General features: G+C 45.6%; 1 protein-coding gene across 1 annotated transcript; it reads right to left on the reverse strand.

Annotated features, from left to right (window-relative positions):
* Positions 1–1,531: 1,531 nt before the first annotated feature.
* Positions 1,532–2,505, reverse strand: LOC140537270 (free fatty acid receptor 2). Its single transcript, XM_072659602.1, has one exon. It carries the CDS (start codon positions 2,481–2,483, stop codon positions 1,578–1,580), a length of 906 nt encoding a protein of 301 aa, XP_072515703.1. The 5' UTR covers positions 2,484–2,505; the 3' UTR covers positions 1,532–1,577.
* Between the last annotated feature and the right edge of the window lie 13,521 nt (positions 2,506–16,026).

The raw sequence follows: 16,026 nt of genomic DNA on the forward strand, positions 1-16,026 counted from the left end.
CCAGAAGGCCTTTATTGTTGTCCAGGTGGTTCAGCTGCACACTTAGTCAAGCTTGAAGCTTCAGTTTTGGAGCAGGGGCTTCTTTCTCGACTGTAGACAAACCAATGAGGCTAACGGCTTGCAACGCTGCACTACAAATGCTGCATAACAACAAGAGATGACATCAAATGCTAGTTTTAGACTGGGATGTCCCTCTGTGGTTCTGCAATTCAGAGTATTGTGTTCTTCTGTGTTTCAGTACTCTTAACAGTGTTTCAGTACACTTTCCATTGCAGCTGCTAGTTCTATTCTCTCTCAGCATGGTATTAAAATGTACTTAACATCTTTTAAACAAGCAGAAACTAAAGAATGACCACTATTCTTAACATGGTCAACATTTATATAACAAAAAGTACATTACAGTAATTTCAAAATACATATTTCCTTATTATTTTTATTTTTATCATATATGTATTTTTTATGTGAATGTTTTTTTTTATATATTGACATGGCAGAGAATGGAGTGCGATATGCAAAATATAGGCAAACATCATACAAAATGCTCTATTTTGCTATACAAAAATTTTTATTTATTTATTTTATTGATTCGTATCTTGTGTGCTACAAACGCCTTAATGAACAAAAAAAAAACAAGCATATTTTTCAAAATATGTGGACAGAGGTCAGGTCTATAGGGTGTTCTTCAGGGCAGGACCAGCTGTAAGCTTCAAATAAGCTTCAATGTGTTCTGACCACGATATTTCTCCAAAAATAACATCATTCTTCCCATTTATAAATGCGTGTATATATATACAGAATAGGACTCATATTCATAAGTGAATACATTCACTGTACATTTACAATCTAAGCTTCTCTTTATATTCACATCCTAATGCTTATTGTTCACTGAGCATGTGTTAATAATGCAATGCAATGTTTTGAAGAAGGGATGAGGAATCGAAATCTGGACCTGCCAGCAGGTCTGAGACTGGTACTGTCACGGTATGGTGGAGCTTGGAGGCGGAGGCGGACGTAAATTAAAAGGAGTTTATTGAAAGAAAACAAAACCCAACAAACAGGCAACAAAGGAACACAAACCAGGGAAATGATGTAAATACTGAAACTAACTAACTAAACAGAAACAGAACAAACAGGATACGCAAACATGACATACAGATATTAACAAAAGAAACAAACAGAAACCGAACAGGCCGTCCAAGGAAGGCTGAAACAAAGGGGTACTTATAACAAGGACGAATGAGGAACTCATTAGGGACTTACAAGGGGGCGTGGCTAAAGAGAAGGCACAGGTGGGATCATTGGCAAACAGGCGGGGCTAGGAATGACAAACACAAACAGAGCAAGGCAGAGACGCAACTCCCAGGGCGCATGAAGTCAACCCCTCTGGAGCTGGCAAAAGGGGAAGACCAATGAACATGGCTTACAGAAAGGGGGTCAGATAGGAAACAGAACTGGGACATGGACAGAAGACTGAGCTTGAGGCTGAGACTGAGACTGGGCACAAGACTGGACAAGGGAGATGATGGAAGACTGAACAAGAGACTGGAAAGATGGCTGCAACGGAGCAGCTGCAATCTTCAGCAGCAGGACAGATGCAGCTTTTGGAAGAGTCCTTGCATACAGTGTTTGAATGTTCCTCGGAGCGCCGAAGACGAGAAGTAGAAGATGAAGGGGTCCAGACAGGCGTTGAAGGTGCTGGTGAGCAGTGCGTACACTCTCCAGCTTGGACTGTACCATCTGATGTAACCCACCACATGGGACATGTTGAAGGGCATGAAGCAGATGATGAAGACAAGGAGGGTGCCAAGGGCGAGCCCGATTGCCCTGAACCGCCTTTTGGGATTGATGTTGGGGAGTCGAGAGAGGATGAGGATGAAGTTAATGTAGCAGAAGCAGCAGATGATGAAAGGGATGCAGAACAGTACGAAGAACAGCTCCAGGCGGACAGGCATGAGGACCTTCAGCTGTTCATGGCTGAAATCCTCATAGCAGGTGTTTCTCAAGGACGGATCGAGGACGGTGTTGTTACTGTGGTCGTAGTACTGCATGATGTAGACAATGCTGCAGTGGGCCATGGAAATCACCCAGAATATCACACTGGCTATCACAGCATTGCGGGGACGCCTCTTGAGCTTGTACTTGATGGGGAAGGCCACTCCGAGGTAGCGCTCTATGCTGATAGCTGTCAAGAGGAAGGTGCTGTTGTAGATGGTGGTGTAGAAGATGAATCCTGAAAGTGGGCAGAGGAAGTAGCTCATGGTCCATTTCATGTCAGACGCCTCTTTCATCCGGAAGGGGAGGAAGAAGAGGAAGACCAGGTCTGAGATGGTGAGGCTGAGCAAGAGCACATCGATTGGCGCAGGGTTCTGCTTCACCTTTCGGACAAAGGTGTAGAGGGCCAGGAGGTTGGCAGGAAGACCCGTGATTAGCGTGATGCTGTATACCGCCAGGACCAGGTCACTCAGTTGTCTTGTCCACTGCATGGTGCCGTTGTAGGTCAACAGAAATCTGTAGAAGAGAAGCAGATCAGAGTCAGATGTTTTGATAGGAAGTCTGATATTTGATCTCTTAGATCTGGGCTACCATAGTAGTCTCCAACCCTGCTTCTGAAGAGCTCAGAACTCAAGGTTCTCCAGCAAACTGCACCAAATCTTAGCTTGGGGTTGAAGACCAAAGTTGTCCCCAGTGGTTTGATCCTGTAGACCCAGCACACACCAACCCAAGGTTCACAGACTTCGAATCCAACCCTAATCGTCCCCTTTTGATTCAACTAATCACTTCCTTCAGATGTCCTTGATTGGCTTATTGGGGTATGTTAGATTTGGGTTGTAGTTGAAATCTGCTGGACGGTTTTCCCAACCCCTCCTCTATTGACAGCAAAATCCCAGGCTGCTTTAGTTACCGGTCCAGTGCCAAAGTAGATCCACCTTCAATATCAGGTCTCCTGCCAACTTAGCACATGTGAAAAATGTACAATAGGGGGTTGACAAAAAATATGTGAAAGAGGGTCTTAGTTGAAGTAAAAAGAGTAGAACAAGGCATTTGAACTGCTTCATGCATGGCGAAGGCAACCGTTAGGATCCATTCAGAAGGTCGCCATCTACCACTGCGTAATAGAATGAAGAATCCTCACTATTTCATCATCAACTGTGGCTACAGAGATGTGGAGTCTTCTAGGGGGCGCATTAGCCAGGTTTGGAATAACCTGGAATAACGCCGTCCGGTTCCGGTCGGCGGCGCGTTAACACGCAGCGGCCACTCTTGGTCCGAGAAATGGTGCTTTTTGTGTCATTGTTTGTGGATATTTACATCCATCTCTGCAAATATGTGCACCGGAACACCAGTGCACATATTCTACCACCGCCAGACCCTGCTTCAGTGGAGAAATCAGCCTAGAAACAATCTTCCGGACGACGTTCTGCAGACGCTACAAGAGCTCAGCCTGCTACAAGACCCAGGCCTGCAGTCCGCAGCGTTTCCTGATGGCGGAGCCCGGCGGAAGTGTCATCGCAAGCGGTGCGAGCGAAAGCGGAAGCGCGGTAAGAGAGCCGGGGTTCGCGCGAGGCTAAAGGCTAGCCCTAGCCGTCCGGCTATACCATCGCTATTCCTCGCAAACGTCTGCTCCCTCGACAATAAACTGGACTGCATTCGACTCCAGCGAGCGACCCAGCGAGAGTTCAGAGACTGCTGTGCTCTAGTCTTTGTGGAATCGTGGCTCAGCGACAGTATTCCAGAAAGCGCCATTCAGCTAGACGGGCTAGCCTCGTTCAGAGCGGATAGGAGCGCGGCTCTGTCCGGGAAGTCCAGTCAGTACTCCCTAAATTCCATCAACATGTGGACTTTGCCACGAGAGGAGCGAACGCACTGGAACTTGTTTACACAAACATCCCCAGCGCGTACCGGGCCGAGCCCCGCCCCCACCTCGCGTTCTCGGACCACATGTCTGTGTATCTGACTCCAGCTTACACACCCCTCATCAGACGCTCCAGACCAGTTCAGAAGCAGGTGAGAACCTGGCCGGCAGGAGCCATCTCTGCCCTTCAGGACTGTTTTGAGTGCACTGCATGGGACATGTTTAGGGCTGCGACAGAAGGCGACTCTGTTAACTTGGAGGAGTACACAGCATCAGTCACTGGCTACATCAGTAAGTGTATTGATGATGTCACTGTCTCCAAGACCATCACCACACGCCCAAATCAGAAGCCGTGGATGACTCCTGAGGTGCGTGCGCTACTGAGGACCCGCGACTCGGCCTTCAGAGTGGGTGACAAGGCGGCCCTAAGGAAAGCAAGAGCCAAATTGTCACGAGCCATCCGAGAGGCAAAGCGCGCACACGCCCAGAGAATCCACAACCACTTTAAGGACACCGGTGACACACGGCACATGTGGCAGGGCATCCAGGAAATCACAAACTACAGGACAATGCCACCGTCCTGTGACAGTAATGCCTTCCTCCCCGATGCCCTGAACGACTTTTATGCACGGTTTGAGGCACAGAACAACACGTTGGTGAGAAAGACCACACCCAAGCCGGATGAGCAGGTGTTGTGCCTGACTGCAGTGGACGTGAGGAAAACTCTGCGCAGAGTCAACCCACGAAAAGCTGCAGGACCAGACAACATCCCCGGCAGAGTGCTCAGAGAGTGTGCAGACCAGTTGACAGATATTCTCACGGACATCTTCAACGTCTCCCTGCGCAGCTCCACTGTCCCAACGTGCCTCAAGACCACCACCATCGTCCCCGTGCCGAAGAAGTCCACGGTGTCCTGCCTCAATGACTACCGTCCCGTAGCTCTCACGCCCATCATCATGAAGTGCTTTGAGAGGTTAGTCATGAGGAACATCAAGAACCAACTGCCCTCTTCATTGGACCCCCTGCAATTTGCATATCGTCCCAACCGCTCCACGGACGATGCCATCACCACCACCCTTCATCTCTCCCTTACCCACCTGGAGAAGAAGGACACCTACGTCAGAATGCTGTTCATAGACTTCAGTTCAGCATTCAACACCATCATCCCACAGAACCTCACGAGGAAGTTAAGCCTGCTGGGTCTCAACACCCCCCTCTGCAACTGGATCCTGGACTTCCTGACAGGAAGGCCCCAGTTAGTCCGGTTCGGGGACAGCAGCTCCAGCACCATCACCATGAACACTGGGGCACCTCAGGGCAGTGTACTGAGTCCTCTGCTGTTCACCCTGCTGACTCATGACTGTGTTGCGAAACACAGTTCTAACAGCATCATAAAGTTCGCCGATGATACAACTGTGCTTGGTCTCATCAGCAAAGGCGACGAGTCAGCATACAGAGAGGAGGTGCAGCAGCTGACAGACTGGTGTACAGTCAACAACCTTCACTGGAATGTAGAGAAGACCAAGGAAATGTTTGTTGACTTAAGGAAATCAAGACCGGACCACTCTCCGCTTAACATCAACGGCTCCTCTGTGGAGATCGTCAAGAGCACCAAGTTCCTTGGTGTCCACCTAGCGGAGAACCTCACCTGGTCCCTGAACACCAGCTCTACAGCCAAGAAAGCCCAACAGCGTCTCTACTTCCTCCGGAAGCTGAGAAAGGCCCGTCTCCCTCCACCCATCCTCACCCTCTTCTATAGGGGAACCATAGAGAGCATCCTAAGCAGCTGCATCACTGCCTGGTTTGGGACCTGCACAGCCTCTGACCGCAAGTCCCTCCAACGCATTGTGAGGACAGCTGAGAAGATCATCGGAGTCTCTCTCCCCTCCGTCATGGACATTTACACCACCCGCTGCATCCGCAAAGCAACCAGCATTGTGGATGACTCCACCCACCCTTCACACAGACTGTTCTCCCTCCTGCCATCAGGAAGAAGGTACCGCAGCATCCGGTCCAACACGACCAGACTCTGCAATAGCTTCTTCCCCCAAGCCATCAGACTCCTCAACACAACTCAACTTCTGAACTGATATCTTTCTGGTACATGTACACTCTCCCTCTCTCTCTCTTTCCAACCATTTATCCCAGATAACATGGGAAGCATTTTTTGCACAAGCATTTGCACTAATAACTTTACTACCTCACTGGACTCTATTTATCGCACATTGCACAACTTGCACACTACAGTCATTATTTATTATCCTCTGTCTGTACTGTGTTGTGTTGTCTGTCCGCACTTGTTTGTTTGTGTTGCACTTGTGTCTTGTATGCACTGTCTATGTTGCACCATGGTCCTGGAGGAACGTTGTTTCGTTTCACTGTGTACTCTGTATGTAGTTGAAATGACAATAAACCCACTTGACTTGACTTGACTTGACCTAGCACTTTAAAATCAGGTGCCTCATTCACCGCCATCACAGCAGATTCATACTGCAATTAACACACGATTCCCAATATAAACCACTGTAAGCTATCATGCTAGTTAATGCTCTACTGCAAAGTTTTAAGTAATTTTATTCAGGACAAAATTTTACCTAAATATGAAGTTTTTACCCTGAAGATCAGAATTGACGTACTACATCACTTACAAATTTTCAGTTCCTTAAGTTAACACCACATAGACATTAGATAAGTGAAGTCAGCCATACAGTTTACAGTGTAGTGACCTTGTTATGATGCTTATCACAGTTGCCTAAAAATGCTAACACTGTATTTTCAGTGTAACAGTTGGTTGTAGTGGTGGATGTTGCATAGTGGGTAGAAATACTGCATTCCCTTTGACAGACTAGTGTTTGGCAAGCCCATCATACTGCACAAATAAGAGTCCTTGGGCAAGACTTCAAACCCTACATTCTCCAGCCCCAAATGCTGTAAATGTTAATATAAAGCCTAAAACAGAAGATATGACTCACATTCGGACTGATTTGGCAATTTTGCAAAGCTAGGATATGTATCTGAAGTCAGGAAATGAAGCTGAACTAAAGAAACCTTATTTTGCAGACGCTGCTGACCCCAATTCAGTGCTAACTAAAGTTGTCATGGTGACTAAACCGATTTGAGTTAGGAGATTTCTGGAATACCGGCCCGGGAGTAAGAATCTGACCGGCAGCATTAGACTGTTGATGTCTGCTTGGTGAAAAGTCGGGGCAGTGTGCTCGGAGACCTTACACTTTCAATCCCTGTAAGCTCGTAAGTTATGCTAACTCAGACCGCACACAAAAAATGAGCAGTCTTTTAGCGAGATGCTAGCTGAGAACTAATTCTTTTGGGTTCACATTTTAAGGGCAATCCTCAGAGTAGAACATTGACTAGCATGATAGCTTCCAGTGGTTTATATTATGAATTGTGTGTTAATGGCAGTATAAACCTGCTGTGATTTTAAAGTGCCAGGTTGTTCCAAACCTGGATAATGCGCCCCCTAGAGGTTACAAATTCAGTACTACAGACTCCACAACTCTGTAGCCACAGTTGATGATGAAACAGTGAGGATCGGACTACAAAAACATTCATTCCATGCCCGTTATCTCCAGCCAAAACTGTGCAGGAATGAGCCTGTTTGCTCAAAACAGAGGGAACGGCTCACATAGCGAACGAGAGCCAATTAGCGCTAGCCCTCCAGCTCAGGAAATGCGTGTATTAAAAAGAAGAATCTCTTCTAACTCCAAAGAGGCTCGCTATTAACCACAGACAAGAGAGCGCCTATCAGCAGGAAAGGCAACTGGTTGTCGGCTCTTTCCAGAGTGAAGTTTGTAAAAAAGCCTTTGTTAATCCCTCTTCTAATACCCTGTGTCTATATAAGCCCTTTGACTCTCTTTATGCGCAGTGGAGAAATAACATTATTTCCACATCACAGCGATGGCTTTGTGGTGACTGAGCCTAATACGTAGTTGGATGATGCAGCGTTATCATGGTGGTTTGTGGTATAATAGACCACACCAGCACCTCTGAGGACTGAGCATACAAGCCGTACTGAATAGCCTGTCTGCAGCCGTGACCAGTCTGTCGTGATCGGTGCTTATCTAATTAACTATAAGATTTGCATTGGTAGGTTAAGACTGATTAAATGCATTAAACTGCCATGTTCTGCTTTTGGTTCCTCTGAGGATCATCTTTATGCATAATGCATTTAGTCATTTTAAAGCTGAATTTTTAAAAAGCTGGTGGAGTTTACCTTTAAGGTTCAAAAGCAAAGCATGTACTAAATATTTACTAGAGCACTACACTCTATACACATGTACTTTTAGTCTCAAAGAGCTGGAGTGTATTAAAAAATGCATTAGAATGATTATAGAGTAATGTACAAAAATTAGGACACCCCATGAAAACATTTCAGCAGTAATAAATGTGGGGGGTTCAAACGTTTTTCTCACTAGAAAAACATAAAAAATTTCTATGAATTACATTGTACAGGTTATTTTTAATGACATTTCTTTAGATTTATTTATTTATTTGATATACTGTGGGGGGGGCGTCCTTTGTTTTACAAGACTGTTGTATTGTCCACATCAAATGATGAAATCTACAGAAAATCATACATATGCAACACATACTATATATTCAGATGCTAATGTAGGCCTCCTCAGACACCAAACCAGCCATCTTCATCAGAATTCCCCTCATTCCACTGCGTCCACTTGGATCACACGTCCAAGTGGGCATTAAAGCCCACGTCCAGTTACTGATCTTAAGCAGGGAGCGGCATAATGCATGTTTTTGGGCTGAGGTGCTGAGTTATTTTCATGCTAAAGACCACCTACACAAGTCCAGAGACATGAAAGAGAGGGTTTCCCGTTCTCCCGCTTTACAGGACATGAGAATTAAAGAGTGCAGTGAAGCTTCAGGGCGTCTGTATTCTGTATTTGCTGTTCTGCTTCGAAAAGGAAAGAGTGAACAGCCCTTAACGCTGAGCACCAAGACAGCAAGTCTGAAATGTGAAAGCAAACACTTACCTGTGCTGGTCTGTGTGGAGAACCCAGGCTCAGATCTGACTAATGTGCTCAGGCTCTCGTGCAGCAGTTTATATAGTGATGTAGCAAATAAGTGTATTATAGTGGCTTACAGGAAAGAAGAAATGCTTACTTCCTTTTTGGCATTTATTTATTTATGTTTTCTTCACTTTCTCAAATCCAATCAACTGATACACTCCTAAAGTAAAGGTGCTTCAGATGGTTCTTTGAGGGATTCCATAGAAGAACCACTTTTGGTTCCATAAAGAAACATGTTTGTATTAGAGATGTGTGTGTAAAGAACCCCATCCCCATTTATGTGAATTCATTTATGTGAATTCACTTTCACTAGCAATAGCAATGCCCCCCAGCACTAGGACAGTGAAGAGTACAACACGTCTCCTCCAACACACTCCAACTTAAGCTAATGCATCATCGCTAGGCAGCCAACCCTCTCAGAGGAAAGCGGCAGATCTCCAGCTCCAATATAACAGCTGACAGAGGCCTGTGCTGACCAACATCACACCATGAGTGATGTGGAGCAAAAGTGCCATCAACCATGCCATCAAAAGGCCAGTTGTGCTCTCTCTGACTTCGGCTGCTGATAGCAAGCAGCATGACCCGGGATTCGAACCAGCGATCCTCCATCCCCTATTACAAACATGGTTCTTCATGGAACCAACAGTGGTTCTTTAATGGCATCTCTTATAGAACCATTTGGAAAGTGAAACGATTCCACAGCCTTTACTAAAACCCCCTGAAACCCTGTTTAATGATTGTCTTTTAAAGAATGAAAATTCTCTCACCTTTACTACATAACCCTTGAAGAACCATTTATTAGGCTGTATATTACCAGTGCAAAAGGAACAGAAGCAGACCAAACATCCAGACGGACTGTTCAACCCTAAATTCCATCAACATGTGGACTTTGCAACGAGAGGAGCGAACGTGCTGGACCTTGTTTACACAAACATCCCCAGCGCGTACCGGGCGGAGCCCCGCCCCCACCTCGCGTTCTCGGACCACATGTCTGTGTGGCTGACTCCAGCTTACACACCTCTCATCAGACGCTCCAGACCAGTTCAGAAGCAGGTGAAAAGGAAAGCGAGAGCCAAATTGTCACGAACCATCCGAGAGGCAAAGTGCACACACGCCCAGCGAATCCACAGCCACTTCCTCCCCGTTGCCCTGAACGACTTTTATGCACGGTTTGAGGCACAGAACAACACGTTGGTGAGCAAGACCACACCCAAGCCAGATAAACAGGTGTTGTGTCTGACTGCAGTGGATGTGAGGAAAACTGCACAGAGTCAACCCACGGAAAGCTGCAGGACCAGACAACATCCCGGCAGAGTGCTCAGAGAGTGTGCAGACCAGTTGACAGATGTTCTCACGGACATCTTCAACGTCTCCCTGTGCAGCTCCACTGTCCCAACATGCCTCAAGACCACCACCATCGTCCCCGTGCCGAAGGTGTCCTGCCTCAATGACTACCGTCCCGTAGCTCTCACGCCCACCATCATGAAGTGCTTTGAGAGGCTAGTCATGAGGAACATCCAAGACCCAACTGCCCTCTTCATTGGACCCCCTGCAATTTGCATATTGTCCCAACCGCTCCACGGACGATGCCATCACCACCATCCTTCATCTCTCCCTTACCCACCTGGAGAAGAAGGACACCTACGTCAGAATGCTGTTCATAGACTTCAGTTCAACACCATCATCCCACAGAATCTCACCAGGAAGTTAAGCCTGCTGGGCCTCAACACCCCCCTCTGCAACTGGATCCTGGACTTCCTGACAGGGAGGCCCCAGTTAGTCCGATTCGGGGACAGTAGCCCCAGCACCATCACAATGAACACTGGGGCACCCCAGGGCAGTGTACTGAGTCCTCTGCTGTTCACCCTGCTCATGACTGTGTTGCAAAACACAGTTCTGACAGCATCATAAAGTTCGCCGATGATACAACTGTGCAGGGTCTCATCAGCAAAGGCGATGAGTCAGCATACAGAGAGGAGGTGCAGCAGCTGACAGACTGGTGTAGAGTCAACAACCTTCACTGGAATGTAGAGAAGACCAAGGAAATGGTTGTTGACTTCAGGAAAACAAGACAAGACCACTCTCCACTCAACATCAACGGCTCCTCTGTGGAGATTGTTAAGAGCATCAAGTTCCTTGGTGTCCACCTAGCGGAGAACCTCACCTGGTCCCTGAACACCAGCTCTACAGCCAAGAAAGCCCAGCAGCGTCTCTACTTCCTCCGGAAGCTAAGAAAGGCCCGTCTCCCTCCACCCATCCTCATAGAGAGCATCCTAAACAGCTGCATCACTGCCTGGTTTGGGACCTGCACAGCCTCTGACCGCAAGACCCTCCAACGCATTGTGAGGACAGCTGAGAGGATCATCGGAGTCTCTCTCCCCTCCGTTATGGACATTTACACTGCCCGCTGCATCCGCACAGCAACCAGCATTGTGGATGACTCCACCCACCCTTCACACAGACTGTTCTCCCTCCTGCCATCAGGAAGAAGGTACCACAGCATCCGGTCCAACACGACCAGACTCTGCAATAGCTTCTTCCCCCAAGCCATCAGACTTCTCAACTCAACTCAACTTCTGACCTGATGTCTTTTCTGCTACATGCACACTCTCTCTCTCCAACCATTTACCCCAGATAAAATGGGAAGCATTTTTTGCACTAATAACTTTACTACCTCACTGGACTCAATATTTATTACACACTACAGAATTTGCACACTACCCCCAATTATTTATTATTCTCTGTCTGTACTGTGTTGTGTTGTCTGTCCGCACTTGTTTGTATTGCACTTGTGTTTTGTATGCACTGTCTATGTTGCACCATGAGCCTGGAGGAACGTTGTTTCGTTTCACTGTGTACTCTGTATGTAGTTGAAATGACAATAAAACCCACATGACTTGACTTGACTTGAGAAGCCCCGTCTCCCTCCCCATTCTCCAAGATCATTGGCAAAAAAGTGTTCACCAGATTATTATTATCTAAAGCTCCAAGTTTACCTTGTCTCATTTGTGAGCGAGTCTCAGCACAGGAAGTGAGGGGACACATCAGAGAAAACTTCCATGCACAACGTCTTCTTGGACTTTCCCATTGTACTGTGGGTTGGTCAGTCTAACTGAGTGCTGTCAGTCAAACTCTTTTTCTGTGGCACAAAGAAGGTAAGAGAAGGTACCAGCTGTAGCCAATCATGATAACTACCGGAAAGTTAAGATAGTTGGTACATAGTTGGTGCAGCGTTCTTGGGGTTGAAGTCCTCATTTTGACTCCTCCAGAAGGCTTTTTTCCTTGTCCAGGTGGTTCAGCTGCACATTTAGTCAAGCTTGAAGCTTCAGTTTTGGAGCAGGGGCTTCATTTTTCCATGGTCATATTTACTCACTTGACTGTAGACAGTGACACTGCTGTTCCAGCGGCTTCCAGTTCACGGCTGACAACTGATCTTGGACTCTGTAATCATCCTCCTCAGATCTGCTCAGAGACTTTCTAGTTATACAGTGTGTCACTCAGTCCAATGAGTGCTCTCAGTCAAACTCTTTTTATGTGGTACAGAGAAGGTTCCAGATGTAGCCAATCATGATCACTGACAGGACGTCAAGAGCTCTTGGTCTTGGCAGGTTAAATGAAGTTGCTTCCGGCCACAGCTCTGCATCAGATAACTATATCTGATGTGAACAGGCCTGCTACAGCAGTGCAGTGCGGTTTCAGTTTCCAGGTTAAGCACTATGAAGACCCACTTCTACTGATGTATCTTGAAGATGGGGGACACATCTGAAAAACTGAAGTGTTTGCAGGTGGACATGTGAGGCTGTTTGAAACGTATCACTGAATATCACACCTGTGTTTCTAAGCCTCTACATCAGAAGCTATGTTAGCAATCTATTTTTGCTTTTAGCAGTGTTCATTTATTGTTACTACTGAAATCAAGGGTATTAAAAAGAGTTGATCCTGCTTTTGTTGGAGTAAATGTCTCTGCTGGCCAGGGAAGAAGGTTTTCTACTAGATTTTGGAGAAGCATTAATGTGAGGATTTGATTGCATTCAGTGACAAAAGCACTTAAATAGTTCATGATGTTGCATGATCACTACCCACCCTCATCATCCCCAACTGATTCCCAACTCATCCAACCCAAAAGTACTTCAAGGGACATCAAGGGACATGGTCAGTGGTTGATTATTCACTTGAGTTTTGTACACTCGCTGCCAGTAGTGGATGAAATGAAGCAGCAGTGTTGGTTATTTTTCGTTTTAAAGTTTTAAACCCGAAGTATTGATAGAACTTGCGTGTAAAGAGGACGGTCTCAGTTTAAATCAATTGATCACATTGGCCATCCAGCTAGATAATGGTTGGTTGGTGTGGCGCAACAGATAACACCACTACCTGCCACTGAGCTACCACACTATGTGGGAGACTGGGGTTCAATTCCCTGTCTGGGTGACTATGCTGTGCTACACCAATAAGAGTCCTTGGGCAAGACTCCTAACACTACACTGTCTCTGTAATAGGAGTAACCTTGCAAGTCGCTCTGGATAAGAGCGTCAGCCAAATGCCGTAAATGTAAATGTAGATAATTTATTACATCAACGCAGCAAGCCCAAGACCAAGAGAAACGTTAAAAATCGGCTGGCTGGAAAAACAGGCTGAGAGGAACCTTCATGCCGAGTGACATGACGGAACCCATGCAGTGTGACTCCTCCTTGTCGTATGAGAGACTGTCTTTGCTTATATTGTGGTAATATCAGCCACTATCTGCGAGAATGCATAGCCCAACCACAAATACATAATGCCCCACCCCCTGGACAGCACATGAAGCCATAGTATTCCCACAAAGGGATCGGTTTCTAAATCTTTCATGTTGCTAGTTGTTGTATATGTTCAATCCCGCTCTGTTGTCCTTCAGCCTTAATTGATTCCAGAGCTGAAGGAAATCTTATACACACATGTCTGATGGAGCAACTACACATGAAAATCGAAGAACTCAGGACCCCGTTGAGAGTGGCAGCACTAGGTGGAGGACCAGTTGCACTAGGGACCATCTCAAAAGTGACTCAATCATCAGGTCTACAAGTCTACAAGTGCATTACATCGAGAGACACTCTCCTTTCTTATTCTAGAACAACCCAAATTTGAAATGATCTTGGGTCATCTTTACCCTGGTTAGAGAAACACAATCCATCAATTTCTTTGTCTGATCCTGCCATCAGAATTGTCCACTTCTCCATCTTTGTCGGTAGGTTTTACATCAGTTGAATACCCTGATACTATTGTAGAAGTGCAAATCCCAGCTAAATACATAACAAAATTCGAGGTTTTTAGTAAGCAGAATGTCACCAAACTACCTCCACATCGAGAAAGTGACTGTGCTATTGATTTAGTAGACAATCCCATAGTAGATAGGTCCTCCATATTGTCTAGCTTTTTCTTCATCAAGAAAAAAGACGATGGCCTCCACCCATTTATAGATTACCAAGCCCTTAATCAAATCACCAAAAACTACCCATATCCTCTTATCTATTAGTTCCTGTAGCATTAGAACAGTTCAAGGGAGCCAGTTTTCTCATGAAATTAGATTTATGGAGTGCGTATAATTATAATTTGATTAGAATTAAGGAAGAAGATGACTGAAAGACTGCGTTTGTGACCACTAGGGTGCACTATGAATATTTAGTCATGCCATTCATTCTCTCGAAATCCCCCTCTGTTTTTCAAGCTTTTATCAATGAGGTTCTCAGAGACATGTTGGGTACGTTTGTCATAGCATATTTGGATGATATTCTAGGTTATTCACCGGATAGAGAAACACATAATAGACACATGCGTGCAATCTTACTATGCCTACTCGACAACAACTTATTTCTGAAAGGAGAAAATGTGAATTATGGTAAAACAGAATGATGGCATAGGAGATTGTGAGCTGTTGACAGTGAAATTAGCCCTAATGCCAAAACTGGCTGGAAGAAGCTTATCACTCTCTTGTTGTCTTAACTAATCACTGCTCTACAGGCTCGATGGTCCCTCTTTTTCTCACACTTCCATTTTAATTTTACTTATAGACCTGGTCCCAGAAATACTAAGGCCAATGCAATATCACATATTTATCAGGATGATCAAATGGAAAGTGAACCCAAGTTACGCATACTACCCCCAGAAGTGCCAGTATCCTGCATTAGGTGGGAAATAGATGAGGTTAATACCAAAGAATTAGAAAAAGTCGTTATCCCAACTCCCAACTGGTTTATAGGACCTAGGTACCCCTGCAGTTCCATACACAGCTCATTACATGGACATTTATTTTGGACTATGTTTTTCCCTTTATTCTTTTGGTCTGTTTGCACCATGTGATGTTTGTGCGTTTGTCTTTCATGTGTCTTTTGGAACTGACCTTGGCTTGTTTATCAGCCATGGATTGTGCTTATTCCAGTAAAGCCCTCTTTATATTTTACATCTGCGAGTGTCTGGCCCTGTTTGGCTCTTTACAGTTTATTAGTCTCTACATAAATTTTTTTATTAAAAAGAATTCTAATATTTGTCATGGTGTGTACGGCCAGACACCAAGGGATGAACACTCACAGAGATGGAAATCAAAACAAGACACTTTATTAACAAAACCAAATACAAAACAAAGAGATACGAGAAGTGAAGATGAAATCAAATCAGATGGCGAACAAAACAAACCTGGGACTGGGAGAAGCAGGGAGCCGAGCAAGAGAATAACAAGAGGAAATACAAAACTGAGGACAGAGCCGCGCTCTGTAAACAAACGGGTAGCTGGGGAACCAGCCGCTAGACCAGAAAGCAAGGCCAACCTAACCTGAACATGCAGAGTACTGCCTAGAATGTAGGTCGCCTTGGAACCTGAGCAGGAAGCGAACATACCTCGCTTGCCTCTCAAGTCGGACAGAGAATCTCTCCTAAACATGGACCACAGAACTAGAGCTAGCCTGCACACGCCAGTAATGCTTAAAGAATCCCAGAGCATCACAGAGATTCAAGTAGAGTCAATTCACGGCAGTGAACAAAGGGGATAACGCTCCTTAAGTACTCCCAGTCCCAGGTGAAACATATGAACAATGAACGAGCAATGAATTAACACAAATGAACATGAATCAACTCAATTGAACAGAAACGAACAGTAAA

Source organism: Salminus brasiliensis, chromosome 1 (assembly GCF_030463535.1).
Source record: "Salminus brasiliensis chromosome 1, fSalBra1.hap2, whole genome shotgun sequence".
Classification (NCBI taxonomy): domain Eukaryota; kingdom Metazoa; phylum Chordata; class Actinopteri; order Characiformes; family Bryconidae; genus Salminus; species Salminus brasiliensis.

Excerpts from the sequence above, each read along its gene's own strand:
- LOC140537270 (XM_072659602.1), bottom strand. The coding sequence starts at position 2,483 with ATGCAGTGGACAAGACAACTGAGTGACCTGGTCCTGGCGGTATACAGC.